This window comes from Scyliorhinus torazame, chromosome 19 (assembly GCF_047496885.1).
Source record: "Scyliorhinus torazame isolate Kashiwa2021f chromosome 19, sScyTor2.1, whole genome shotgun sequence".
In the NCBI taxonomy this organism is placed as follows: Eukaryota; Metazoa; Chordata; class Chondrichthyes; order Carcharhiniformes; family Scyliorhinidae; genus Scyliorhinus; species Scyliorhinus torazame.
In genome coordinates, this window is record NC_092725.1 from 71,469,219 (window position 1) to 71,495,636 (window position 26,418).

General features: G+C 47.8%; 2 protein-coding genes across 4 annotated transcripts in view; both read right to left on the reverse strand.

The window, feature by feature from the left end:
* Window positions 1-26,418, reverse strand: part of efcab6 (EF-hand calcium binding domain 6) — a 200,550-nt gene that overhangs the window by 170,532 nt on the left and 3,600 nt on the right. For all 3 annotated transcript variants that reach the window (XM_072484515.1, XM_072484514.1, XM_072484513.1), the window contains exons 3-5: window positions 14,515-14,609; window positions 8,509-8,578; window positions 6,858-6,994 (exon numbers count right to left, since the gene is read on the reverse strand). In XM_072484515.1, the coding sequence (XP_072340616.1) occupies window positions 6,858-6,994; window positions 8,509-8,578; window positions 14,515-14,609 (302 nt within the window). The remainder of the gene's footprint in view (window positions 1-6,857; window positions 6,995-8,508; window positions 8,579-14,514; window positions 14,610-26,418) is intronic.
* On the reverse strand, window positions 16,557-26,182 carry LOC140396207 (uncharacterized). The gene is made up of 2 exons (XM_072484516.1): window positions 24,925-26,182; window positions 16,557-17,210 (listed from the first exon to the last, which is right to left on the reverse strand). Exons 1-2 carry the CDS (start codon window positions 26,104-26,106, stop codon window positions 17,127-17,129), a joined length of 1,266 nt encoding a protein of 421 aa, XP_072340617.1. The 5' UTR covers window positions 26,107-26,182; the 3' UTR covers window positions 16,557-17,126.

Here is a 26,418-nt window from a genome sequence, read left to right on the forward strand (position 1 = left end):
GCTATGGATCGGCTTTGCCCTATTCTTCTTTAGGGTGCCTGTCTGTTGGTTTCTCTGCTGCTTCTGGGGCGCGTTGCACTCTCGTGCAAAGTGTCCTAGCTGTCCACAATTATAACATTCTTGAGGTTTTGGATGGGATTGGCTGTTCCTGCCCTCATTTACCCATGCGGGGTTCTGGTGTGCTTTAACTGGGTTCATTTCTACCTGCTCTTCATCGAGTGTTATAAATGCGGTTTTGCCTGCAATTGATTGCTCCCAAGCGCGGGACAATCTCTTCAAAACCCATTTTTCATTGTGGGCCTCATCTGAGGGGTCATAATTTGCGCAAGCTTTTCGCCCTGCTTCTGTGGCGTGGGAGACTAGAATTCGGATCCATTTGGCCATATTATCTGGGGCTGAATGGGCGCTGGCTAACTCTCCAAAAACTGCGGTAAAGTGAATCCACAAACATCCAGCAAACGCTGTGGGGTGCTCGGTCTTCTTTTGCGTACACTTATTTAGGCCTTCTACGGGGTCTCCTCTGTTAAAGCCGATCGCATCAAGGATCGCTGTGTGCATCTCTTGGAGTGTGCCTCCTCCAACATTCTGTGGGTCGGGAAGGGCTGCTACGACTGAAGGGTCGAGGCTTAAAACTGTGAGCTTTACTTGCTCCTTTTCGTCCAGGCCGTACATGGTTGCCTGTTGTTTAACTTTAGCGAAAAATTGGTGGGGATCTGAAGTGGGAAGGAATGGTGTAATTTTTCCACATGCGTCCCGTAATTTGGTCACGGTTAACGGGGTTGTGTAAAGGAAATATGCTTCTCCTTCTCTTGCGGCCCTGCGGTGTGTGGTTACAGGATTCATGGGGGTGTGTTCTGCCTGTTCGGTTGGGGGGGCTTTCCTTTTCTGGGTGTTTTCCTGCGTACATGTCCTATGTACGTATCTATGGGCAGGCTCGTTCAATTCCTGCCAATTGGGGCCGTTTTCTTGATCTAATTGGGGTCCGAATGTACTCTGAAATCCATTTTGCACGGACAGCAGAGATTGCAATTCTGCAATTTGCTTCCGGCATTTTGCGTGGTCTACTGAGCTCTGCCTCTGTTCCATTGTGGAAATATGGAGTGCTCGTAGGGCTGCTTTTAAATCATTGCACTGTTTCTGCAATTTCTCAACTTGCTGTTCTGTCTCTTGTCTTACCAAGACCGCACATTGCGTGTCCTAGTAGGCCTTATCGTATTGCGTCTGAAAACTGTTCAAATGCGCGAGACAAGACTGATGTGCCCTCTTGCGTCATCCACCTCTCTGTTCCTTGCTGCTAACTGCTCTTTCAGATCTCGATTCTCTTTCTCTACCTCACTCACGTTGACCTCACTGGTTCTGTCTCTCTCCTCTATCTCTCTATGGAGCGTCCTAACGACCTCCTCTGTGCCAAACAGGACACGATTGCCATCGGCTTGCGAGCTTTTCCCAAGCTCTTCTTGTGGATCTCTGACAGGTTCTCCCACCAAATATGTCCTATACTCCTGGGTCCTGTTTCCTCATTATCACAGAATTCACTCCAAAGGGGCCATCCTTTCCCTTTGAGATATTTCCTGATCTCTTCTTCCCAAACGGGACACTGTCCTACTCTACTGGTCGCTGCGACCTCGAATTCCTGGGGGTTCATAAGGCATTCCATTGCCTTCATTGCCATTCTCTCGATCTAGGATCTCTACTGAATTTGGAACAGGGGGTGATAAAGCGGTGATGTAAACACGGGTACGGATTACGCTAATTTCCGGCCTACAAAACTCCCGACAGTTTTACGCAACAAAATCTCTCAGGTTAACCTTATATCCCTGTTAGTACACATGCATTAACACACTTCCGAATCTCAGAGGCTTGATCAGTACTGTTTTGGCGCTTGTGGTTTTTCTTTCTGTTCCCAATTGGATCCTCAATTCAAATTTTGGGTTCTCTCAGAGAGGTTAGGCCACTTCTAAGTCGAGTAGCATCAGATGTCGCCAGTAAATGTTGCTAACTTTTCGTTGGCTCTTAATTTGGTTCTGTTCACGTTTGCTCAAGAGTCGCCAGGTATCTTTCGACACCGCCACAAGGTTCAGAACCGAATACTGATCAGTGACTTGAAACACCAGTTAGTAAGTTCAAAAGCAGTGCTCATTTATTTACACACAGTCAAATCTAATCATGCATAAACTCTACAAACTAAACTACCACTATTACTAAAGCTTATACTTAGCTTTGGGTGCCCACTCAGTCAGAGGAACAATGGCCGTTGCTCGGTTCTGAGGCTGCTGGGTTGAGCTGTTTACAGGGTAGCAACTAGGAGCGTCTATCTCGTAGCGTGCGTTGACTTGGGACTTACTTGGTCTGGTGCAGCTGCGAGGCAGGTCTCTCTCTTCGGTGAGAGCCAAAGCCAAAGGAGGGCATTCTCCCTTGGGGGATACCTTTTATACTAAAAAGGGATTTGCGCGCTTTTGGGCGGACCTTGAACTTGGCCTCAACTAATTGGGTCTTTCCCAATCATCTGTATCAATTTTCCTCCAATCGAGGAGTGGTTCCCTGATCGCTGGGCGTATCCTGGTGACTGTCAGTCTGCTTTGTCTTAGCTTCGTCTGGCGCCGAGGAGTCTGCCTTAACGTTGTGTATCTAAATGTTTCCCTTTTGTCCCCGGAGATGGCTCATTAGTATGTAGATTTGTTTGGTAGTTTCTGTCCTGTCTGAGAGTTTAAAGTTCTAATCAACAGACAGAGCTTGCACCTGCTTGTTTCTTAGCATTGTCCAATTTTCCCTGCATTCTTTGCGGGTGTCCATTTTGTAACCGGGACGTGGCCATCCCAGATGGCTACAACACGGACTGTGACCCAGAGCCGGGATCGAACATTTACCTCGGCGCCGTGAGGCTGCAGTGCTAATCACTTGCGCCACCGTGGCGCCTCCCCGATCCCCTTACTAATCAATAACCTATCTATCCCTGTCTTAAAGATACTCAGTGATGTGGCCTCCACAACCTTCTGTGGCAAAGAGTTCCACAGATTCACCACCCTCTGGCTGAAGAAATTCCTCATCTCGGTTTTAAAGGATCGTCCCTTTAGTCTGAGATTGTGTCCTCTGGTTCTAGTTTTTCCAACAAGTGGAAACATCCTCTCCACATCCACTCTATCCAGGCCTCCCAGTATCCTGTACGTTTCAATAAGATCCCCCCTCATCCGTCTAACTCCAATGGACACAGACCCAAAGTCCTCAACCGTTCCTCATACGACAAGCTCTTCATTCCAGGGATCATTCTTGTGAACCTCCTCTGAACCCTTTCCAAGGCCAGCACATACTTCCTTAGGTAAGAGGCCCAAAACTGCTCACAATACTCCAAATGGAGTCTGACCAGAGCCTTCTACAGCTTCAGCAGTACATCCCTGGTCTTGTATTCTTGCCCTCTGGGTATGAATGCTAACATTGCATTTGCCTTCCTAACTGCCGACTGATTCTGCACGTTAACCTGAAGAGAATCATAAACAAGGACTCACAAGTCCCTTTGTGCTTCTGATTTCCTAAGAATTTCCCCATTTAGAAAACAGTCTATGCCTCCATTTCTCCTTCCAAAGTGCATAACCTCACACTGTATTCTTCTCAGGAAGGGGGAGGGGTCACTTCCAGTTCAAGCCGCTTGCGATAACGGCACCAAATCGCATTCCATAACACATATAAGAATTCATTTATGAAACATTTCAAGTTAATGTTGCACATTAAAGACAGACAGCTAACCGTCAAATCAAACTCATTTGATTCTAACCCAAACCAATTAGGATTACATAGGGGTGTAGATAGATGGCTAAAGACTGATATGATTTAGTACAACCATGATAGATCGTACGGCCATTTTTCATTCATGAATCATCTATACCTTGATCTAACTTACTCGCTGCCTCTCTATTTTTCATATTTCACTTTTCCACTCTAACTCTTGAAGTAAATGCAAGCTGTTTGCCGTCAGCAAGAAAATCATTTCTGTATTATTTGAAAGTAATATTGTCTACAAATTGCTTCTCTTTGAGTCCTTTTGCTAGCTGGACTTATTAGAGAATAAGATTTAAGTGATTCTCAATTGTAATCAACTAGAGTCAATAAAACGATTCTTATTTGCACCCGAGAAGTGTTAACTCAAATTTCTACTGAGTTTTAGTGTTCGCAAGTGCCACTAGATCCGCATGGTAGATCTCTACAGGAACGTCAGCCTGGAAGGGGTATAAGATTCTGGCTGAGGTGGGAGATCGGGTGGGAAGGGAAGCAAGGGCAGGAGGTGGCTTTCCAATGTCTGCTTACCCGATCTGGCTCAGAATGCCTCCCTGCATGGCAAACAGTGCCCCACCCGCTAATGGATTAATACCAACAGTGCATAATCTAGATTGGCATTTCAGGGCAGCACTGAGTCTTTGGATGAGAATTAAATTGCCTCTCAGATAGATTTAAACATCCAACAGCATTATTCGAGGTAGAGAAATGTGAATACTGGTTATTTCTCAAAGTTGAAGCTCAGGTTATTCTTGGCATTTCTAGTCATAGAATCATAGAATTTACAGTGCAGAAGGAGGCCATTCGGCCCATCGAGTTTGCACCAGCCCTTGGAAAGAGCACCCTACATAAGCCCATACCTCCACCCTATCCCCGAAATCCCATAACCAAGTAAGCCCATCTGACCTTTTTGGACACTAAGGGCAATTTATCATGGCCAGTCCACCTAACCTGCACATCTTTGGGAGGAAACCGAAGCACCCAGAGGAAAACCACACAAACACAGGGAGAACATGCAGAGTGCGCACAGACAGTGACCAAGCCGGGAATCGAACCTGGGACCCTGGAGCTGTGAAGCAACAGTGCTAACCACTGTGCTACCGAGCAGCCGTAATGTCAAGAGTAGCACTGTCACAGGCCTCCAAGAACAGATTTTGCCACTGAAATCTTCAAACCAGGGATGTAATCTTTTTTCATTGAGAAAATAATTATCAGTTACATAAAGTTAAAAAAAAATCAGTTATGTAAAAAAAAAACATAAGACCTAGGAGTGGAAGTAAGGCCATTCGGCCCGTCGAGTCCACTCCACCATTCAATCATGGCTGATTTCAACTCCATTTACCCGCTCTCTCTCCATAGCCCTTAATTCCTTGAGAAATCAAGAATTTATCAACTTCTGTCTTAAAGACACTCAACGTCTCGGCCTCCACCGCCCTCTGTGGCAATGAATTCCACAGACCCACCACTCTCTGGCTGAAGAAATTTCTCCTCATCTCTGTTCTAAAGTGACTCCCTTTTATTCTAAGGCTGTGCCCCCGGGTACTAGTATCCCCTGCTAATGGAAACAACTTCCCTACATCCACCCTATCTAAGCCATTCATTATCTTGTAAGTTTCTATTAGATCTCCCCTCAACCACCTAAACTCCAATGAATATAATCCCAGGATCCTCAGACGTTCATCGTATGTTAGGCCTACCATTCCTGGGATCATCCATGTGAATCTCCGCTGGACCCGCTCCAGTGCCAGTATGTCCTTCCTGAGGTGTGGGGCCCAAAATTGCTCACAGTATTCTAAATGGGGCCTAACTAATGCTTTATAAAGCTTCAGAAGTACATCCCTGCTTTTATATTCCAAGCCTCTTGAGATGAATGACAACATTACATTTGCTTTCTTAATTACGGACTCAACCTGCACGTTTACCTTTAGAGAATCCTGGACTAGGACTCCCAAGTCCCTTTGCACTTCAGCATTATGAATTTTGTCACCGTTTAGAAAAAAGTCCATGCCTCTATTCTTTTTTCCAAAGTGCAAGACCTCGCACTTGCCCACGTTGAATTTCATCAGCCATTTCTTGGGCCACCCTCCTAAACTGTCTAAATCTTTCTGCAGCCTCCCCACCTCCTCCATACTACCTGCCCCTCCACCTATCTTTGTATCATCGGCAAACTTAGCCAGAATGCCCCCAGTCCCGTCATCTAGATCGTTTTTATGTAAAGAGAACAGCTGAGGCCCCAACACTGAACCCTGCGGGTCACCACTCGTCACCGGTTGCCATTCCAAAAAAGAATCTTTTATCCCAACTCTCTGCCTTCTGCCTGACAGCCAATCGTCAATCCATGTTAGTACCTTGCCTCGAATACCATGGGCCCTTATTTTACTCAGCAGTCTCCTGTGAGGCACCTTATCAAAGGCATTTTGGAAGTCAAGGCCTTAATAAGTCAAGACATAAATGCATTAACAGTTCTTAGAAAAGTGCAGCAGTTATTCCTGCCAAGAGATACAAGTTGCCAACCAATAAAAATTAAAAGAAATCCAAATTTAAAGTGAGTAACCCTTTTCTTGATACTGACTTATACTGGTTAAGAGTTTGGTACCTTGCTCATATTCTGTTTTAACTCTTCTATCTTTCAGAGGGCAATACATTTAATGTCAATGGTGAAGGTTTAAGGACTAATAACTGTTTTTCACTGAATCAACAGGGAATTAGCACAACCAACTTTTGATCAACTTAAAACAATACAGTGCATTATATATTAATGTCCAATTATTTTAGGTTTATTAAAGCAATGATTCAATCTCAATATTACAATCCTATTGAGTATTTGTTACTCTTCTGTTGTAATATATAAAACTGATTATATCACTTCCTTGTAGCTACTCATGACGATATGTTCTACCATGCAAATGGAAAAAGGTACATTTTCTTACTGTATTACATAAAAACGTATTATATTTTAGAAAAGAGTGTATAGCTCATGCAGTGGTTTAACACTGAGACATTGGATTGATAATGGAGTATTGATAGATCAATGAGCAAGATTAAAAGTCACCCAGAAAAACCAAAGGTGTGCATCTGCTTGTACTAACCTTTCAAATTGAGAATCTGTCATTCGAAAGCAGTAGCTCTCAAGAACTCTTCGAACTTCATAGCACCGAATGTGTTCATCCTTATTATAATCAAACAACTTAAAGGCTCTGATGAGATTTTTTAAATTATTTGAAATCTAAGTTAGAGAAATAATAATATTAGGTGTAGATTTGTGCAATCGTATCACAAAAGTGAGTCATTATTCCTTGACCACTGGGACATATATCCATCCATCTGAGAGAACAGAAGTGACCTCACTTTAATTTCCCATTCAAAGATGGCACCTATGATAGTGCAGCATTCTCTCAGTGTTGCACTGAAGTTCCAGCACAGGTTATCTGCTCAAGTCTCCGGACTTGAAGCCACAATATTTTGATTCAAGAAGTAAATGTTACTTCTGAGCTGTGGATCTTTCTTCTAATCCAGTCTGAACTGATATTGGCAGCAGTAAGAATCCTGCACTAAATCAACCTGAACAATTCAACTTCACTACTTCTGAATGAGATGGCCAATCTAACTTTTTTCTTCCATGGGATGTGAGCATCGCTGACTGGGCCAGCATTTGTTGCCCATCCCTAATTGCCTTTGAAGCGGTGCGTTATATTCTTAAATCGCCACAAAGATATAAAGTATGGAGGTGCCACACCCTTGGGTTTCTTCAAAGCACGATGCAAGATTTATTCAGGAGGTGTTGCTCTTCCAAATCTAAGAGAACTAAAGCCCGCACAAACATTCTGCTGACGTCACTACAGATCACATGAATAACACTGCATGAGCGTCACCAGCAGGGATGTACTACTTAAATGCATAACACTCGTCATTTTAGAGGGCAGTTAAGAGTCAACTGCATTGCTGTTGGTCTGGAGTCACATGTAGGCTAGACTGGGTAAGGATGGAAGATTTTCTTCCCTAAAGGGCATTAGTGAACCAATACTACAATATGGTGACTTTGTGAATATCCAGTCACTTGGATAGGTTCACAGCCAAAGCCCACAACTACACTCAATGCATTTCTCTCCAGAGTATTTGTTCATTCATAAACAAGATGAATGTCGTTAACAACCTTATTGTGGACATCTGCATTGACATTGCAGGAACAATGTTCCATAAATTTGCCAATGGGCTGCCTTCAAGATTCATAAGGGAAATGCCCTATAAACAGCCTGAGGATGCCAATACAATAATACAGTTCAACTGTAGACCTGAATGCTGGGACGCAAAAAGTCAATACAGATTTTTAAGCAGTTATGTTATAAATCCAGTGAAATAATGAGTCATACACAGATCACAATGCCACAGACTTCTGTGATGGCTTATGTGTGTCCCAACTAATTTATAAGGTAAAGGGCAATGTAAAGAGTACACCAATCTGTTGGTAATTCCATGTTTTAGTACTGACTTAATAAGGATGATCGATCCCAAGAGGGCAAGCCTTTCTGAAATACAGGTCACTCAGGTGAAATTTTCCTTTGGCTTTTGTAAAAATAGCATTTTTCTTAGTTTTGGGTTCATCACTTTTCTTCCCTAAAAACCTTTGTCACGCAGGTATACAAGGTATATTTACCAGTAACAAGATACCTTTAAGGATATGGGATCTTGCCATTAATAGGTGGGGAAATTATTTTTGACTTTTGCCAGGCGACTTCTCACCTTTTCTCTGAGACGAATCTCAATTTGTTTTAATGTCATATTGCAATTGGATAAAATGGAACTGCTGCTCCTGGAGAAAGATAGAGGGAGAATAGACAAACAGACAAGCAATCAATTGGTATGTACACCCAAGCAACTATTAACATAAACAGCATTTACAGGGTATGGCAGTGGATCAGCACTATCTAGATAAAGCTCTAAAGAAGAGCCATAAGGACCTGTAACTTTGGGCCATAACTTCCACCCAGTGACATAAAGTCATGGCTCACTGGAATTACAAAAGATTTAAAGCTAACTGACCTGCTTTGGAAAGCTTTATTGAAACCTCAGCTGGCTGGAGCTGCTTGGGGCCTGCAGCGAAGACCCCAGCACAGTGCAACTCCAGCGAACTCAGGGAGGCAACACTTTTTTATTTCACTGTCTGCCATTAAGCAAGTAGGTTTAAAGGGCCCAGTGAAACTAACATGCCGGGGGAAGCTACGTGTCCTGGTAAGTGGACAAAATTTGGCTGGACAGGTCCAGGGATGGGGGTCTAGGGTAGGGTTGCGAGGGTTGGGTGGTGGGGGTCCAGGTAGGTGGTCAGATGGAGGTTTCTGGATGGGTATAGTTGGGGGGAGGGGGGAAGGGTGGTTGGTTAGGGGGGTCTAACTAACTGTTATCACTTCTGGACAGTTGCCTCGTAAAGCCTTCCCTGGGAACTTCAAGAGGGGTTCCCCAGCGCATCTTTGGGGTACTCCCCAAATCCAACACTGGACAGTCAGGAAGTTACAGGCCATTAACCTTGTTTCGCCCTCCGCAGATGCTGCTAAACCTGTTGAGCTTTCCCAGCATTTTCTGTTTTTATTTCAGATTTTCAGCATTTGCGATATTTGATTACATAGAACAGGTATGGACTATACTGTATGGCAGAAATAGTATGTTCAGAAATAGTCAGAACCTTTACAAAAATATTCCAAAACAATATTTGCACATTGGGTGCAACAAGATGCAACAGGATGGGTGCAACAGGAAAGAAAAACACAAGTTAAATTGTGAAATTTAACATTAAAAAGTTTGCATCAAGTAATAGTTAAGCAGATTCCAGTAAACCTTGTGTATAGGTTATACTTTCAGAGGCTATATGATGCGCACACCTGGCAAGAGTGGTGGAAGTACTATTCTTATTAAAATTGTACTGGCTGGTGAAAAGATTAATTAAAAAAAGTTGGAGTAATGCTATTTTTTATGTGAATTGGGTGGCTTGATCACATCTACATGGCTCCCAATCACTATTGGGTTGTCGGCCTCATCTACATGAAATAAAGAAACTGTAGACACCAATTAGACAGGAATGCAGGTAAGTGTTATAGAGGTAGTGGGGAGACCTAGCCTGCTGCTGCTTGTAGCATCTTTGGGCAACAAAATTAATTCATAAACTTTATTAATGTATATAGTGTACCATGGAGAGAAATCTACTATTGTATTATCTGCAAAGATCTTACTGACCTTAATCAGTAATTCAGCCAGTACATTTCTCACTTGGAATTAAACAGTTTTGTTACGACTGATGAGGTGGGTTTTAACTTACAGAATAGAAGTACTGAGAGATGACAGTCCAAATATTGGCTCGACTTCTTGATTGTATTAATTGAGGATTCCCTTTGCCCTCAACCTTAGGCCCAGCTAAGTAAGTTTTGTTTTGTAAGACTGCATCGTATGATGCAACTGTGTTGACCCAGTTGATATATTCATTGCTGAATGTGGAATACATTAATACAGGGCAGAGAGATTGCAAGATCATATCAGATCTATAGTGGGCTAGTTGACTTCACCTGCGGTATTAGTGGGACAGCACAATGGGCCTTGGGTAGGAAAAGAAGCAATATTTTGAGGTTTTATAACCGAATTACAGGAACACTGGCTGGTAAATGCTCTTATGTAGACATTGGGAGTCAAATGCAATTTTTGAAGATTCAAAAGAAAAACAAGAATGTTTGCCTGTTTTGAGAGGATTCTTACATTAGTTTATTCTGTAAGGATCTGAGTGCTGCTTCATTATGTTCAATATATGCAGGCAATGGAACTGAACATCAGGCGCTTTGCATATCGGGTGGCTGATTCAATATTGCCGCCTTGAGACAAATTTCTACCCTTAGATTTTTTTTGCTTGGCTGTGTTACTCTTTGTGATCAAACAACCTGCTTCCAGTCACTATTTAGACTCACAAAAAGAATTGCCACGTGGCTGAGGGATAAGAAAGCACTTGCTGCCAGGGCTGTATTCTCACCATGCATTAGTGACTTCAGGAGAGGGAGGAAAAGGCTGGCTGGAGAGCTTTATAAAAATAATGTAAAATTTTAAAATACCATAAATAATTGTTATATTTCGTTATCACCATATGTGCACAATTACCGAGAAGTTCAGACTTTATAAAGGCTAATCTGTTCAGCCTAGATTATATCCCAAATTACAGGCTGCAAATGGGAAGTTGCTAATTTACTATTTTAAACCCTGCAGCATCAATAAGATTCTGAAGGGGCTTGCCAGGGTAGATACTGAGAGGATGTTTCCCCTTGTGTGGGAACCTAGAACTGAAGGTTCAAAATAAGGGTTCAAAATTAAGAGGTGAAAAGAACTATAAATCTTTGGAATTCATTACCCAAATCAGTCTTGTGAATCACATAACTAGGGAAGTAGAGAGGGCTTTAAACTAAATAGTAGGGGCAAGTGATCAAATGTGAAAAGATGTGGTATATCCAAGAGTAGAGATGAGGGAAGAGAGAAAAATAGCAATATGAGAAATGAGGGTTGGAGAATGGCAGGAAGGGACAGAGAGAAAAAAAAAAAGGAAGAATGCACAAAGATTCAAGATTAGATGTTACAAAGATAGAAAATAGACTAAACTAAAGACCCTCGGCATAATGCTCCGTCCCGCCGTGCCACATTTCTGCCTCACCCCGCCAGCTGGTCAATGGGGTTTTCCCATTGTGGGGCAGCCCCACGCCGTCGGGAAACCCCTGGATGCCGGCAAAAGTGAGCATCCCGCCGGCGGAGAATCCTACCTCATGTATCTAAATGCACGTAGCATTCGTAACAAAGTAAACAAATTGATAGCACACACTGAAGTAAATAAATATGATCTGATGGCCATTACGGAGACCTGGCTGCAGGAGGACAAGAATTGGATCTTGAATATTAAGGGGTACATGACATTCAAGAAGAATAGGAGGCTAGGTAAAGGTGGAGGGGTAGCACTGTTGATCAAGTATGTCATCGGAGCAGAAGTTAGAGATGACATTGGTTCAGGAGATCAGGATGTAGATGCGGTTTGGCTGGAGATGAGGAATTATAGGGGAAATAAGTCACTAGTGGGAATGGTTGACAGGCCTCCTAATAGTAACCACAATGTACCACAAAGCATACAAGATGAAATATTGGGTGTTTATGGTAAAGTAGCGGCAATAATCATGGGTGACTTTAATCTACATATAAACTGGAAAAATCCGATTGATAGTAGTGGCCTGGATAAGGAATTCTTAAGCTTTCAAGATAGTTTCTTAGAACAGCTCATTCTGGAGAGCAGGTTCTTTTAGAATTAGTAGTGTGTAATGTGACAAGATTAATTGATGACCTCAGAGTGAAGACACCCATAGATATCAGCGACCACAATATGATTGAATTTTACATCCAGTTTGAAAGGGTCAGTGGGTCTAAGACTAGTATTTTAAACTTAAATAAGGGTCACTATGGGATGAAAGCTGAGCTAGGTGAAGTGAACAGATCAATAGGTAGACATTTAAGGGGATATTTCATAATACTCAGAATAAGTATATTCCTGCGGTAAAGAAATATTCTAAATGAGGAGCCACCATCCATGGTTAACTAAAGAAGTTAAGGAGAACATAAAACTTAAGAAAAAATGTATAACTGTGCAAGATGAATGGCAAGTCTGATGATTAGTCAGAATATAAAGAACAGTAGAGAATGACTAAAAGGTTAAAAGAAATTAGAGTACAAAAGGAAGCTAGCTAGAGATGCAAAAACAGATCGTGAGAATTTCTAAAGGTATTTAAACAGGAAAAGAGTAGGTAAAGTGAGTGTTGGTCCTCTTGAGAGTGAGAATGGGGAATTAATATATTAATATTCTGGACCAGACCCCAACAGTGGCTAGGATACTGGACAGAAACCCCAATATTTTATTTTAATTTTGTGAGACTGAGAAAAGGGTACCTCACTCCATGAGTGATTTCATGCAAAATAAGACAAACTTTATTACTAACACAGTATTAAAATATCTTTAATGTCACACAATAAAATTGCTTACAATTACCCCTTAATAATGTTAATCAACACAGTGGCATAATAGCCCGTAACTGCGATCTTTATTTCCACTCAAACAGCAAAACCATCTCAGATCCCAATCCACTTTTAAACACAGTTAGCACTCAGGAATACTTGCTGTAGAGATGTCTCTGAGACTGTTTGAAAGACAGACCTGAACCCTGTCAGAACAATGCAGAATCCCTGGCTGGGTATTTCTTCAGAAACGTCTCAGATTGCTTTCCAGCCAAAAACAAAACTGAACCTCAACACCTGACTGCTTCAACCCCTTGCTCCTCCCATTAACTACATCATCTCACTAAATTGACCACAATGTCAGTAGCACAGTGGTTAGCACTGTTGCTTCAATGCACCAGGGACCCAAGCTCGATTCCCGGTTTGGGACATTGTCTGTGCGGCGTCTGCGTGTTCTCCCCGTGTCTGAGTGGGTTTCCTCCGGGTGCTCCGGTTTCCTCCCACAATACTGTGTGCAGTTTTGGTTTCCTTATTTAAGGAAGGATGTAAATGCGTTGGAGGCGGTTTAGAGGAGGTTTCCTAGATTGATACCTGGATGAGCTGGTTGTCTTATGAGGATAGATTGGAAATTGGAGCTTAGAAGAGTGTGGGGTTCCTTGATTGAAGTATATAAGATCATGAATGGTATTGACAAGGTGGACATCAAATGGATGTTTCCTCTTGGGGGTGAGTCTAGAACTAGAAGGCACGGTTTTAAATTTATGGGTTGCCCTTATAGGACAGCGATGCGGGGAATAGTTTTATTTCCTTTTCTCACAGAAGTTTGAGCAACTTTGGAACTCAGAAGGCGGTGGAGATGGGGGTCACTGAATATTTTTAAGACGGGAGCAGATAGACACTTGTTGGGCAAGGTAATCAAATGTTATTGGGGCTAGATGGGAAATGTGAAATCCTAGACATATAGATCAACCATGATCTCATTGAATAGTGAAGCAGACTTGAAGGGTCAAATGGCCTACCTCTGCTCCTATTTCACATGTTTAAATGTTCAGCAGTGGAGGCTGGATCATTGAACATATTTAAGGCTGAGTTAGATGGAGTTTTGATCTACAAGGGCAACAAAGGTTATGGACGTTATACAGGCAGGAATATGCAATTAAAGATACGACCAGATCAGCCATGATCTTATTGAATGGTAGAAGAAGCTTTTGGGGGGGGGGGGGGGGGGGGGGGTGCAAATGGCCTACTCTTACTCCTGTTTCTTATGTTAACCTCATCCTTTCTTTTCAGACCTTCTTTACCAAAGAGTCATCCAGACTCGAAATGTTAGCTCCCTTTTCTCCACGGATGCTGTCAGACCTGCTGAGATTGTCCAGCATTTTCTGTTCTAGTTTCCAGCATCCTCAGTAATTTGCTTTTATCTTCTTTATCAAATGCTTGGTGCAAAGTATTATTAACCAGACTCCTGTAAAGTTCAGTTACTTTCCTATGGAAGCTATATTTTTATTTTCCTGTCCTAAGTATCAGCAGATATTGGCATAAATCAGAAAATGCTGGAAATATGCAGCTGGTCAATTAGCATGGGTAAAGACAAATGGTAAGTTGTGACATTTTGGGGGGGGGGGTGCAATTCATCAGAGTGAAGTGTATACATCCAAAATGACATAGCCCATATTTTTCGCTTATTTATTTCGGATTTCCAGTTTTACCTTTTTTTTTTTAGGTACTAACCTGCTATTTGTACTACTTACTCGGGATCCATCCGTAGCACAAAACTTTTCCAGAAATACCTTGTAAGGAACTGTTTCATCACTGTTGATCGGAAGCTTAAAAAGATAAGGAATATATTTTATGATATATAACAAACACAAAACTTGGGCAGCAGGGTAGCACAGTGGTTAGCATTGTTGCTTCACAGTGTCAGGGATCCGGGTTCGATTCCCAGCTTGGGTCATTGCCTGTGCGGCGTCTGAACGTTCTCCCCATGTCTGCGTGGGTTTCCTCTGGGCACGCGGGTTTCCTTCCACAAGTCCCGAAAGACGTGCTTGTTAGTTGAACTGGACATTCTGTATTCTCCCGCCATGTACCTGAGCAGGCGCCAGAGTGTGGCGAGCAGGGGATTTTCACAGTAACTTCATTGCAGTGTGAATGTAAGCCTACTTATGACACTAATAAAGATTATTATTAAATTTACTTTCACTGCAAGGAAATAACAACTACCAGAAAACAACTTCAAAAGGATGATATGATTTTGGGGGATAAGAAGCCCATTTTAAAATGTTTGACTTTGTAATCATCCAGGCATTCAGTATTCTAAATTTTAATGCATCAAAGTAATGGATCAGAATCATCTCTATTTCTCCTCCTATCTTTTGGAATTTGCTTTATCTGTGAAACAATTCAGAACTTTATCATTGCAATAGGTAATTGTCACTTGGTAGTACATAAACGGGAGTATTGCTGAAAAAAAGCCAGAGATGTTGTGAAACTTTTCATCTTGCATTCATCAGGACAGAATCACAAGACGACTAAATCTAAAGGGAACAACAATTTATACTGCATGAGAAGAGGGTGATAATTGTTTGTTCAGCAGGTTGATTCTGATTGGTCAAGGCATTGCCATGAGGAAAGAACCAGAGAATGTCTGTCCGCCAAGCTTTTATTTAGTTGAAAAAGGTGCAATGTGTGTTCATGCTCCTTCTGTCTGCAAAGGACAGGGCCTGTGTGTGAATATATTTAGCTTCTAGTAAATGTAAGTAAGCCACACCAAGTCTTAAGTTAGTTGTTAGTATATTTTTTAGCACAATTGTTTAGTAAGTGTTGCCCAATCACAGAATCACATTTAGTTTTGGACACTATGTTCTGAGCTTTGCAAGCATGGACTGGTTGAGTACAATCAGTAATTTTCCTGTTGCGAACAACTGAAAGGGCAAGCTTTTGATATGATCGACCAGTCATTGGGCTAAATGGTCTACATACATGGCATCATACCAACACTGAAATTCATATACCATAGTACTCAATTGTGTGGTAGGCAAAACATCTTTTTGGCTTGACTCAGCATGCATAATGGCCATGGAATCCCTTCACCTTCGTCGGTTTCCACGAAAAACCCGTTTTCAATGACTCTTAACCTCCTGCCCCTTGCACATTTCTAATATGTAGGTGATATTTGAATTTGCAGCTGCATGTATAAATTTCTTTACAAGCCTTAGTGGACTCCATCTTGCACTCACATTCACCAGTGAAATGGAGCAATCAAACAAGCTCCCTTTCCTCGACGTGCTGGTTGAGAAATCTGCCAATGGGTTCTCTGCTACTGCCTGCTGAAAGCCCACCTTCACTGGTAGTATATTGGGATTCCTCCAGTTCCACACACTATAAGCTTGGTCTTATCAGCAACCTCGTTGTAATAATTCCAGTGAAGGCCAAGCTAAAGAAAATAAAGTTTTTTCTTGGCAAAGAGGCCAAGCTTGTGACCAGTGTTATTCATGCTCCAGGGTGGTGCATGAGGGAGTGTCCATAGGCCATCGGTAACAATATTAGGTCTGGGCCAAAAGCACTGGAGAGGGCGAAAATCACTTTGTCCTCTTTGAAAAGACCCAGCAAAAGCTTATGATCAGTCACTATCATGAAGTGCTGGCTGTAGACATGCTGGTAGAATTTTGCTTATATCCAACACAACAGCTGAACCCTCCTCAATTTTGCGGAGCACCGCTCTGCACCCATAAGGGTCCTGGACGTTGATGTATCGTCAATTACCACGAGAGAAGAATGGTGAAACAATCAAGGCTTTATTGCACAAGATGTTGTGCCTCCCGCAGCTGGAACTAGAATGGAGGCAGCGCAGGAGAGCATACACTTTTATTCGCCACCTACTGGGCAGAGCCAGCAGGCAGGGATTTACCGTCGTACTTGTAATATACGAGCAGTGCCTTAATACATACAATATATCACGAGTGGTGTTTACCACATTCACCCCTGTTAAAAAAAGGTTTGGCGGGGGTGACAAAAGCATTACAAATTAAGTCTGTCGGGGGCTTTGCCCCTCCACCGTGATCGCCTCAGTCCTGGTGGTGTTGCGGGCACCGACGTGGTCACCTGCGACTCCGGGAGCGTGTTGGCCTCGTCTTCGTCACCCCTGAGCGGATCCAGTGGGGGCTGCGGTGAGGTTCGCTGGAGGGAGGGTGAGTGGCACAGGGGTGAATGAGGCATCCGGGAGGGGGGAAGCGGTGTCAGGTCGGGGGTCATGGGTGGGGACCCAGTGGGTGTCAGATCCCGGAGGGAGACTGTGTCTTGGCGCCCGTCATAGGAGGTGAACCTTCTCATCCAAGGGGTCCAATTTATGGCTCTGCACATGCTTCCGGAGGAGTACTGGTGCAGGAACTGTCAGCCGTGTTGGGAGCGAGACCCCGGAGGTGGATTTCCTGGGAAAGGCAAACACAAGTTCGTGAGGGGTATCATTGATGGCGGTGCAGAGGAGCGACCGGATGGAGTGGAGCGCGTCGGAGAGGACCTCCTGCCAGCGGGAGACCGGGAGATTTTTAGACCGCAGGGCCAGCAGGATGGCCTTCCAGACCGTCCCGTTCTCCCTCTCCACCTGCCCGTTTCCACGGGGGTTGTAGCTGGTCGTCCTGCTCGAGGCGATGCCCTTGCTGAGCAGGAACTGACGCAGCTGATCGCTCATGAAAGAGGATCCTCGATCGCTGTGGATGTAGGTGGGGAAACCAAACAGAGCGAGGATGCTGTGCAGGGCTTTAATGACCATGCCAGAAGTCATATCGGGGCACGGGATGGCAAAATGGAACTGGGAGTACTCGTCAATTACGCTGAGGAAGTCCACGTTGCGGTCGGTGGAGGGGAGGGGCCCTTTGAAATCCACGCTGAGGCGTTCGAAGGGGCGGGAGGCCTTCACCAGGTGCGCTCTATCTGGCCGGTAGAAGTGCAGCTTGCACTCTGCGCAGACTTAGTAGTCTCTGGTGACGGTCCTGACCTCCTCAATGGAGTAGGGCAGGTTGCAGGCCTTGACAAAATGGAAGAATCGGGTGACCCCCGGGTGGCAGAGGTCATAGTGGAGAGCCCGGAGTCGGTCCACTTGTGCGCTGGCACATTTACCGCGGGATAGGGCATCAGGGGGCTCGTTGAACTTCCCCCGGTGATACAAGATCTCATAATTATAGGTGGAGAGCTCGATCCTCCACCTCAAGGCCTTGTCATTTTTGATCTTGCCCCGCTGTGTATTATTAAACATGAAGGCAACCGACCGTTGGTCAGTGAGGAGAGTGAATCTCCTGCCGGCCAGGTAATGCCTCCAATGTCGCTCAGCTTCCACAATGGCTTGGGCCCCCTTTTCAACAGAGGAATGCCGAATTTTGGAGGCTTGGAGGCTGCGGGAAAAGAAGGCCATGGGTCTGCCCGCCTGGTTGAGGGTGGCGGCCAGAGCCACGTCCGGTGCATCGCTCTCCACCTGAAAGGGGAGGGACACATCGACCGCATGCATCGTGGCCTTGGCGATGTCCGCCTTGATGTGGTTGAAGGCCTAGCGTGCATCAGCCGTCAGGGGAAAAATTGTGGACTTGATGAGTGGGCGGGCCTTGTCCACATAATTAGGGACCCACTGGGCGTAATACGAGAAAAACCCCAGACATCGTTTCAGGGCCTTGGGATAGTGGGGGAGAGGGAGTTACAGGAGGGGGCGGTCGGGGTTGAGCCCTAGGACTCCATTTTCCACTACGTAGCCAAGGATGGCTAAGCGGTTGGTGCGGAACCCGTATTTCTCTTTATTGTATGTGAGGTTAAGGAGTTTGGCAGTATGGAGGAATTTTTGGAGGTTTGCGTCGTGGTCCTGCTGATCGTGGCCACAGATGGTGATGTTATCTAGGTACGGGAAGATGGCCCGCAGCCCGAACTGGTCAACCATTCGGTCCATCTCTCGCTGGAAGACCGAGACCCCATTGGTGACACCGAAGGGAACTCTGAGGAAGTGATAGAGGCGGCCATCTGCTTCGAACGCAGTGTATTGGCGGTCCTCCAGGCGGATGTGGAGCTGGTGGTAGGCGGACTTCAAGTCAACTGTGGAGGGGTTTCCGGGTGCGGCTATGCCGAGGTAGGTCGCACGTTCGGCAGCTCCCGCCAGGAACGGACTTTTGGGCTCTCCAGAGGGGCCCCAACGGCAATTGTTCAACGGCTTCCAGTGTAGGAAGGTGACAGCAAGGTCCCCCCAACATTATATGGATTGGACCAGGAGTGGAGCGGTTAAAAAAGTAATCTTGGGGCAGCGAAAAGTGCGAGGGAGGAAAAGCAAGATGGCGGCGGGTGGAGACCAAGCAGCATGGGCGCAGTGGTCGCAGGAGCAGCAGGAGTTTCTTAAACGCTGCTTTGAGGAGCTGAAGACAGAAATGCGGGCGCCAATGAAGGCGGCGATTGAGAAGCTTGTGGAGACCCAGAAGGCCCAAGGGGCGGCGATCCGGGAGGTGCGGCAAAAAGCCTCGGAGAACGAGGATGAGATCTTGGGCCTGGCGGTGAAGGTGGAGGCGCACGAGGCGCTGCACAAGAGGAGGGCGGAAAAATTTGAGGACCTGGAGAGTAGGTCGAGGAGGAAGAATCTTCGGATTCTGGGTCTCCCTGAAGGAGTGGAGGGGCCCGATGCCGGGGCATATATGAGCACGATGCTCAATTCGCTGATGGGCGCTGGAGCTTTCCCGAGGCCCCTGGAGCTGGAATGGGCTCATCGGTCCTGGCAAGGAGACCAAAGCCAACGAGCCGCCAAGGGCTTTAGTGGTGAGGTTCCACCGCTTTATGGACAGAGAGTGTGTCCTGAGATGGGCCAAAAAAGAGCGGAGCAGCAGGTGGGAGAACACGGAGATCCAAATTTACCAGGACTGGAGTGCGGAGGTGGCTAAGAAGAGTGCTGGTTTTAACCGGGCTAAGGCTGTGCTCCATCGGAAGGGGGTGAAGTTCGGGATGCTGCAGCCAGCGCGATTGTGGGTCACGTTCCAAGATCGGCACCACTATTTTGAAACGCCCGATGAGGCATGGAACTTTATACAAACTGAAAAGTTGTACTCAAATTGAGGGTTGGTCGTGGGGGGATGTTTACTGTGTTTATTGCGTTTGGGGAATGTTCTCTGGGTTTGAATGCTGGGTGGGGATGGGTGAATGGATTTGATGTGGGGGCTGTGGGAGAGCGTGGGCATCAGTGTTGGAGGGGCAGGGCCGCACGGAGGAAGAGGGGGAGTGGAGGCGCGAGGATTGGAGCAAAAAGGAGCTGCGCCAGAGGGGGTGGGGCCGGCTCAGGAAAGCTTTTTCCCACGGTAGGGAAGGATGGGGGGGGGGGGGGGGGGGGGGGGGGCGGCGGTGCTGGAGAGGAGCGCACACTGACTGCCAAAGGATGGGGGGATTCTCACATTGGGGGGTCGATGGAATGGCGGGCGGGGCCGGGGTCAGCAGGAGTCAGCTGACTTACGGGAGTGTCATGGGGGGAGCAAAATGGCTAGATGTGGATCTAGTGGGGGGAGGGGGGGAAACAGGGTTGCTGCTGCATTGGCCAAAAGGGAGCTGGAAGTAGGAGAGGTAGTCGGGGCAGGGGTCCGCCACCTGGGGGACTGGAGGGTGCGGGAGGCGCGGGCACGTGGCTGGCCTAGAAAAGGAGATGGCTAGTCGGCAGAGGCAAGGGGGGGGGGGGGAGTAGCCCCCCAATCCGGCTGATAACTTGGAATGTGAGGGGTCTGAACGGGCCGGACAAGAGGGCCCGGGTGGTTGCGCAATTAAAGGGACCGAAGGCAGACATGGTTATGCTCCAGGAGACACATCTGAAGGTGGCAGATCAGGTTAGGCTGAGAAAAGGATGGGTAGGGCAGGTCTTTCATTCAGGGCTGGATGCGAAGAACAGAGGGATTGCAATACTGGTGAGGAAGCGGGTGTCGTTTGAGGCAATGAATATTATAGTGGATAATGGAGGTCGATACGTGATGGTGAGCGGTATGTTGCAGGGGGTGCGGGTGGGACTGGTGATTGTATATGCCCCGAATTGGGTGATGCTGGATTTATGAAACACACGCTGGGTCGGATTCCGGATCTGGAGGTAGGAAGCTTGATAATGGCGGGGGGGGGGGGGGGGGGGGGGGGGGGGGCTCCAACACGGTGCTGGTCCCAGCACTGGACCGCTCTAGGTCCAGGACGGGTGAGAGGCCGGCTGCGGCCAAGGTGTTCAGGGGGTTTATGGACCAGATGGGGGGAGTGGATCCATGGAGGTTTGCCAGGCCGCAGGCCAGGGAATTTTCCTTCTTTTCCCACATTCATAGAGCCTACTCCCAGATAGATTTTTTCATTTTGAGTAGGGCGCTAATCCCGAAAGTGGAGGGAACGGAATATTCGGCAATAGCCGAATCTCAGACCACGGCCCGCATTGGGTGGAGCTGGAGTTGGGGGAGGAGAGGGACCAGCGCCCGCTGTGGCGCCTTGATGTGGGACTATTGGCGGATGAGGAGGTGTGCGGGCAGGGGTGCATTGAAAGATATTTGGAGGCCAACGACAACGGGGAGGTGCAGGTGGGGGTAGTCTGGGAGGCGCTGAAGGCGGTGGTCAGGGGAGAGCTAATCTCCATTAGGGCCCACAGGGAGAAGAGAGAGGGGAGGGAGAGTTTGGTGGGGGAGATTTTAAGGGTGGATAGGAGGTATGCAGAGGCCCCCAAGGAGGGGCTACTCAGGGAGCGACGGAACCTCCAGACGGAGTTCGACCTGTTGACCACAGGGAAAGCAGAGGCACAGTGGAGGAAAGTGCAGGGGGCCGAGTGCGGTGAGAATAAACAAGGTATTTAGGGACTTCTATGGGGATCTGAGCCCCCAGCGGGGAGGAGGGGATGCGACGATTCTTAGATCAGCTGAGGTTCCCGAGGGTGGAGGAGGAGGAGGTGGCTGGTTTGGGGGCGCCGATTGGGCTGGAGGAGCTGGTTAAAGGATTGGGGAGCATGCAGGCGGGGAAGGCCCCGGGGCCGGATGGGTTCCCGGTTGAATTCTACAGGAAATACGTGGACCTGCTGGGCCCGTTGCTAGTGAGGACTTTCAATAAGGCGAGGGAGGGGGGGACCTTGCCCCCGACAATGTCTAGGGCGCTGATTTCTTTGATCCTGAATCGGGACAAGGATCCACTGCAATGTGGGTCGTATAGACCGATCTCGCTCCTCAATGTTGATGCTAAGTTGCTGGCAAAGGTGCTGGCTACGAGAATTGAGGACTGTGTCCCGGGGGTGATTCATGAGGACCAGACGGGATTTGTGAAGGGTAGGCAGCTAAATACAAATGTGTGGAGGCTCCTCAATGTGATTATGATGCCCCCGGTGGAGGGGGAAGAGGAGGTAGTGGCAGCTATGGACGTGGAGAAGGCCTTTGACCGGGTGGAGTGGGAGTATCTTTGGGAAGTGTTGCGGAGGTTTGGGTTCGGGGAGGGGTTCATTAGCTGGATCCGGCTGCTATATAGAGCCCGGGTGGTGAGTGTGGCTACGAATCGGCGGAGGTCGGAGTACTTTCGGCTGTACCAGGGGACGAGGCAGGGGTGCCCCCTGTCCCCCTTGTTGTTTGTACTGGCAATTGAGCCTCTGGCCATGGCACTGAGGGAGTCCAGGAAATGGATGGGACTGGTCCGGGGGGGGGGAGAAGAGGAACACTGGGTGTCGTTGTATGCTGACGACCTGTTGCTGTATGTGGCAGATCCAGTGGAGGGGATGGCGGAGGTCATGCGGATCCTAAGGGAGTTTGGGGACTTTTCGGGGTATAAACTCAACGTAGGGAAGAGTGAGCTCTTTGTGGTGCATTCAGGGGACCAGGGAAGGGGGATAGACGAGCTGCCACTGAAGAGGGCGGAAAGGAGCTTTCAGTACCTAGGGATCCAAGTAGCTAGGAGTTGGGGGGCCCTGCACAAGCTCAATTTGACGCGGTTGGTGGAGCAGATGAAGGAGGATTTTAAAAGATGGGATATGCTGCCACTCTCACTAGCGGGTAGGGTGCAGTCGGTCAAAGTGACGGTCCTCCCGAGGTTTCTTTTTGTGTTCCAGTGCCTTCCCATTTTGATCCCCAAGGCCTTTTTCAAACGGGTAAGCAGGAGCATCATGGGATTTGTGTGGGCGAATAAGACCCCGAAGGTAAAGCGAGTGTTTCTGGAGCGTATCAGGGACAGTGGGGGGCTGGCGCTGCCGAATTTGTGCGGCTATTAATGGGCAGCCAATGTGGCGATGATCTGTAAGTGGGTAATGGAGGGAGAGGGGGGGGCGTGGAAGAGGCTAGAGATGGCGTCCTGTGTGGGCACAAGCCTGAGGGCGCTGGCGACGGCACCGCTGCCGCTCTCGCCGACAAGGTACACCACGAGTCCGGTGGTGGCGGCGACGTTGAAGATCTGGGGGCAGTGGAGGCGACACAGGGGCGAGGTGGGAGCCTCGGTTTGGTCCCCGATTCGGGAGAATCATCGGTTCGTCCCGGGAAGGATAGATGGGGGGTTTCGGAGCTGGCATCGGGCAGGGATTAGAAGAATGGGAGACCTGTTCATCGATGGGACGTTTGCGAGCCTAGGGGCGCTGGAGGAGAAGTTTGGGTTACCCGGGAAACGCTTTCAGGTACATGCAAGTGAGGGCGTTTGTGAGGCGGCAGGTGAGGGAATTCCCGCTGCTCCCGGCACAGGGGATTCAGGACAGGGTGATTTCGGGTGTATGGGTTGGAGAAGGCAAAGCTTCGGCGATTTACCAGGAGCTGAATGAAGAGGAGGAGGCCTCGGTGGAGGAGTTAAAGGGCAAGTGGGAGGAGGAGCTGTGGGAGGAGATAGATGAGGGTCTGTGGGCTGATGCCCTGAGTAGGGTTAATTCTTCCTGCTCTTGCGTCAGGCTCAGCCTAATACAGTTCAAAGTTACTCACAGAGCGCATATGACAGGGGCGAGGTTGAGTAGGTTCTTTGGGGTGGAGGACAGATGTGGGAGGTGCTCGGGAAGCCCGGCAAATCACGTCCATATGTTCTGGTTGTGCCCGGCACTGGATGGGTTTTGGAGGGGTTTTGCGAGGACTATGTCCAAGGTGGTGAAAGCCCGGGTCAAGCCGAGCTGGAGGTTGGCATTATTTGGGGTAACGGACAAGCCGGGAGTGCAGGAGGCGAAAGAGGCCGGAATTCTGGCCTTTGCATCCCTGGTAGCCCGGCTGAGGATTTTGCTATTATGGAAAGATGCGAAGCCCCCTAGTGTGGAAACTTGGATCAATGACATGGCAGGATTCATCAAGCTGGAGAGGATAAAATTTGCCTTGCGAGGGTCTGTGCAGGGGTTCCTCAGGCGGTGGCAACCGTTCCTAGACTATCTCGCGGAGCGTTAGGAGGAGGTCAGCAGCAACAGCAGCCCAGTGGCGGGGGGGAGGGTCTTCCCTATAGGTGCTTTTAAATGTCATATGGGGGGTTATTGTATATGGGGGAAATCCAATGTATAATTTTTGATTGTTGTTTTCTTGTTTTTTTTTTGTTGGGGGGGGGGGGTTTGTTGAAAATCTGTTGAGAAATTTGAATAAATATATATATTTTTTAAATGTCAACTGTGGAGAAGACTCGATACTGCGCAATCTGATTGACCATGTCAGATATGCGTGGCAGGGGGTACACGTCGAGCTACATGTACCGGTTGATGGTCTGGCTGTAGTCAATGACCATCCTGTGCTTCTCCCAAGTCTTCACTACCACTACTTGAGCTCTCCAGGGGCTGTTGCTGGCCTCAATGATCCCCTCCCACAGAAGGCGTTGGACCTCCGACCTGATGAAGGTCAAGTCCTGGGCACTGTATGTCTGCTCCTAGTGGCAACGGGTTTGCAGTCCGGGGTGAGGTTCGCAAACAGTGAAGGTGGATCGACCTTAAGGGTCGAGAGGCCGCAGACGGTGGGAGGGGGGCAAGGGTCCGCCGAATTTCAAAGTAAGGCTTTCGAGATGGCATTGAAAATCCAGGCCGAGCAACAGGGCAGCGCAGAGGTGGGGGAGGATGTAGAGCCTGAAGTTGCTGAACTCTACGCCCTGGACGGTGAGGGGCGCGATACAGTATCCCCGGATTTCAACGGAATGGGATACGGAGGGCAGGGAGATTTTCTGGGTGACGGAGTGTACCGGGAGAGGGCAGTGCCTTACCGTAGTGGGATAGATGAAACTGTCTGTGCTCCCGGAGTCGAAGGGGCAGGTCGTCTCGTGCCCATCGATCTTCACCGTCGTAGTATCGGTCGCGAGGTTGCGGGGCCGAGACTGATCCAGGGTGATGGAGGCGAGCTGCGGAAGATGCTGGGAGGTCCCGGGCTGGTCAGCGGTGGCGGAGGTAGCAGTAGGCGGCAAACGTCCAGACGAGCAGGGATCCTGAGGCGCGGTCCAAAATGGCGCCGAAGATGGCGGCGCCCACGAGGCGCACTTGGCGGGCGGCATCAAAGATGGCGGCGCCCACGAGCCGCACGTGGCTTGCAGTGGGGAAGATGCCGGTGCCCAAGGGCCGCACATGGCTTGCGGAGGAGAAGTTGGCGGTGCCCCTGGGACGCATCTGGGGGCTGTAGAAATGCCAGGCCTGGAAACAGCGGCGACCGACCGGGCCTGGCAAACAGAAACAAAGTGTCCTTTCTTCCCACACCCGTTGCAGATCGCGCTCCGCACTGGGCAGCGCTGCCTTGGGTGTTTGCTTTGTCCACAAAAATAACACTTGGGCCCCCCAGAGTTGGCTGGCTGCCATGCGGCGCAGGCTTGCGGTGAGCTGGAATCGGCAGCTGGTGGTGTCCACGATGCCCACGAGGGTGCCACGCGGTCAGGGGTGTAGGACTCCAGGTTACGGGAGTTCACTTCTAGTGAATTAGCAAGCTGCCTAGTCTCTGCATGATCGAGCGTACCCCCTTCCAATAGTCGCTGGCAGACATACGTAGACTTCATGCCCGTGACATAAGCATCTCTAATTAATAGTTCAGTGTGTTGGACTGCCGAAACTGCCTGGCAGTCACAGTTCCTACTGAGGATCTGCAGGGCCCGCAAGAAATCATCCAGAGTCTCCCTGGGGAGTTGCCGTCTCATGGCCAGGAGGCGCCTGGCATACACTTGATTCACCAGTTTAACGTAATGTCCCTTTAGGAGCGTCATCGCTTCTGAGTAGGGGGGCGCATCCCAGATGAGGGGGAAAAACCTGTGGTTGAGGACTTGGAGCTTCTGTGGGTCAGAGGGTTCTTCAGTGGCTGCTCTGAGGTAGGCTCCGGAGCAGGCTAGCCAGTGGTCGAAGGTAGACGTGGCGTTGGCTGCGTGAGGGCTCAGCTGCAGGCGATCAGGATTGATTAGGAGATCCATCTTTTAAAATCTTGTGCAATAAATTGATGTACCGTCAATTACCACGAGACGAGAATGGTGAAACAATCGAGGCTTTATTGCACAAGATGTTATGCCTCCCGCAGCTGGAACCAGAATGGAAGCAGCGCATGAGAGCATATATTTTTATACGCCGCCTGCTGAGCGGAGCCAGCAGGCAGGGATTTACCGCCGTACCTGTAATATACGGGCAGTGCTGTAATACATACAATATATCACTCGTGGTGTTTACCAGACATGCAGGCAATGGGTCTTTCCGTCATCTTTTCAACAATGCGAGAGTACTGCTCCATC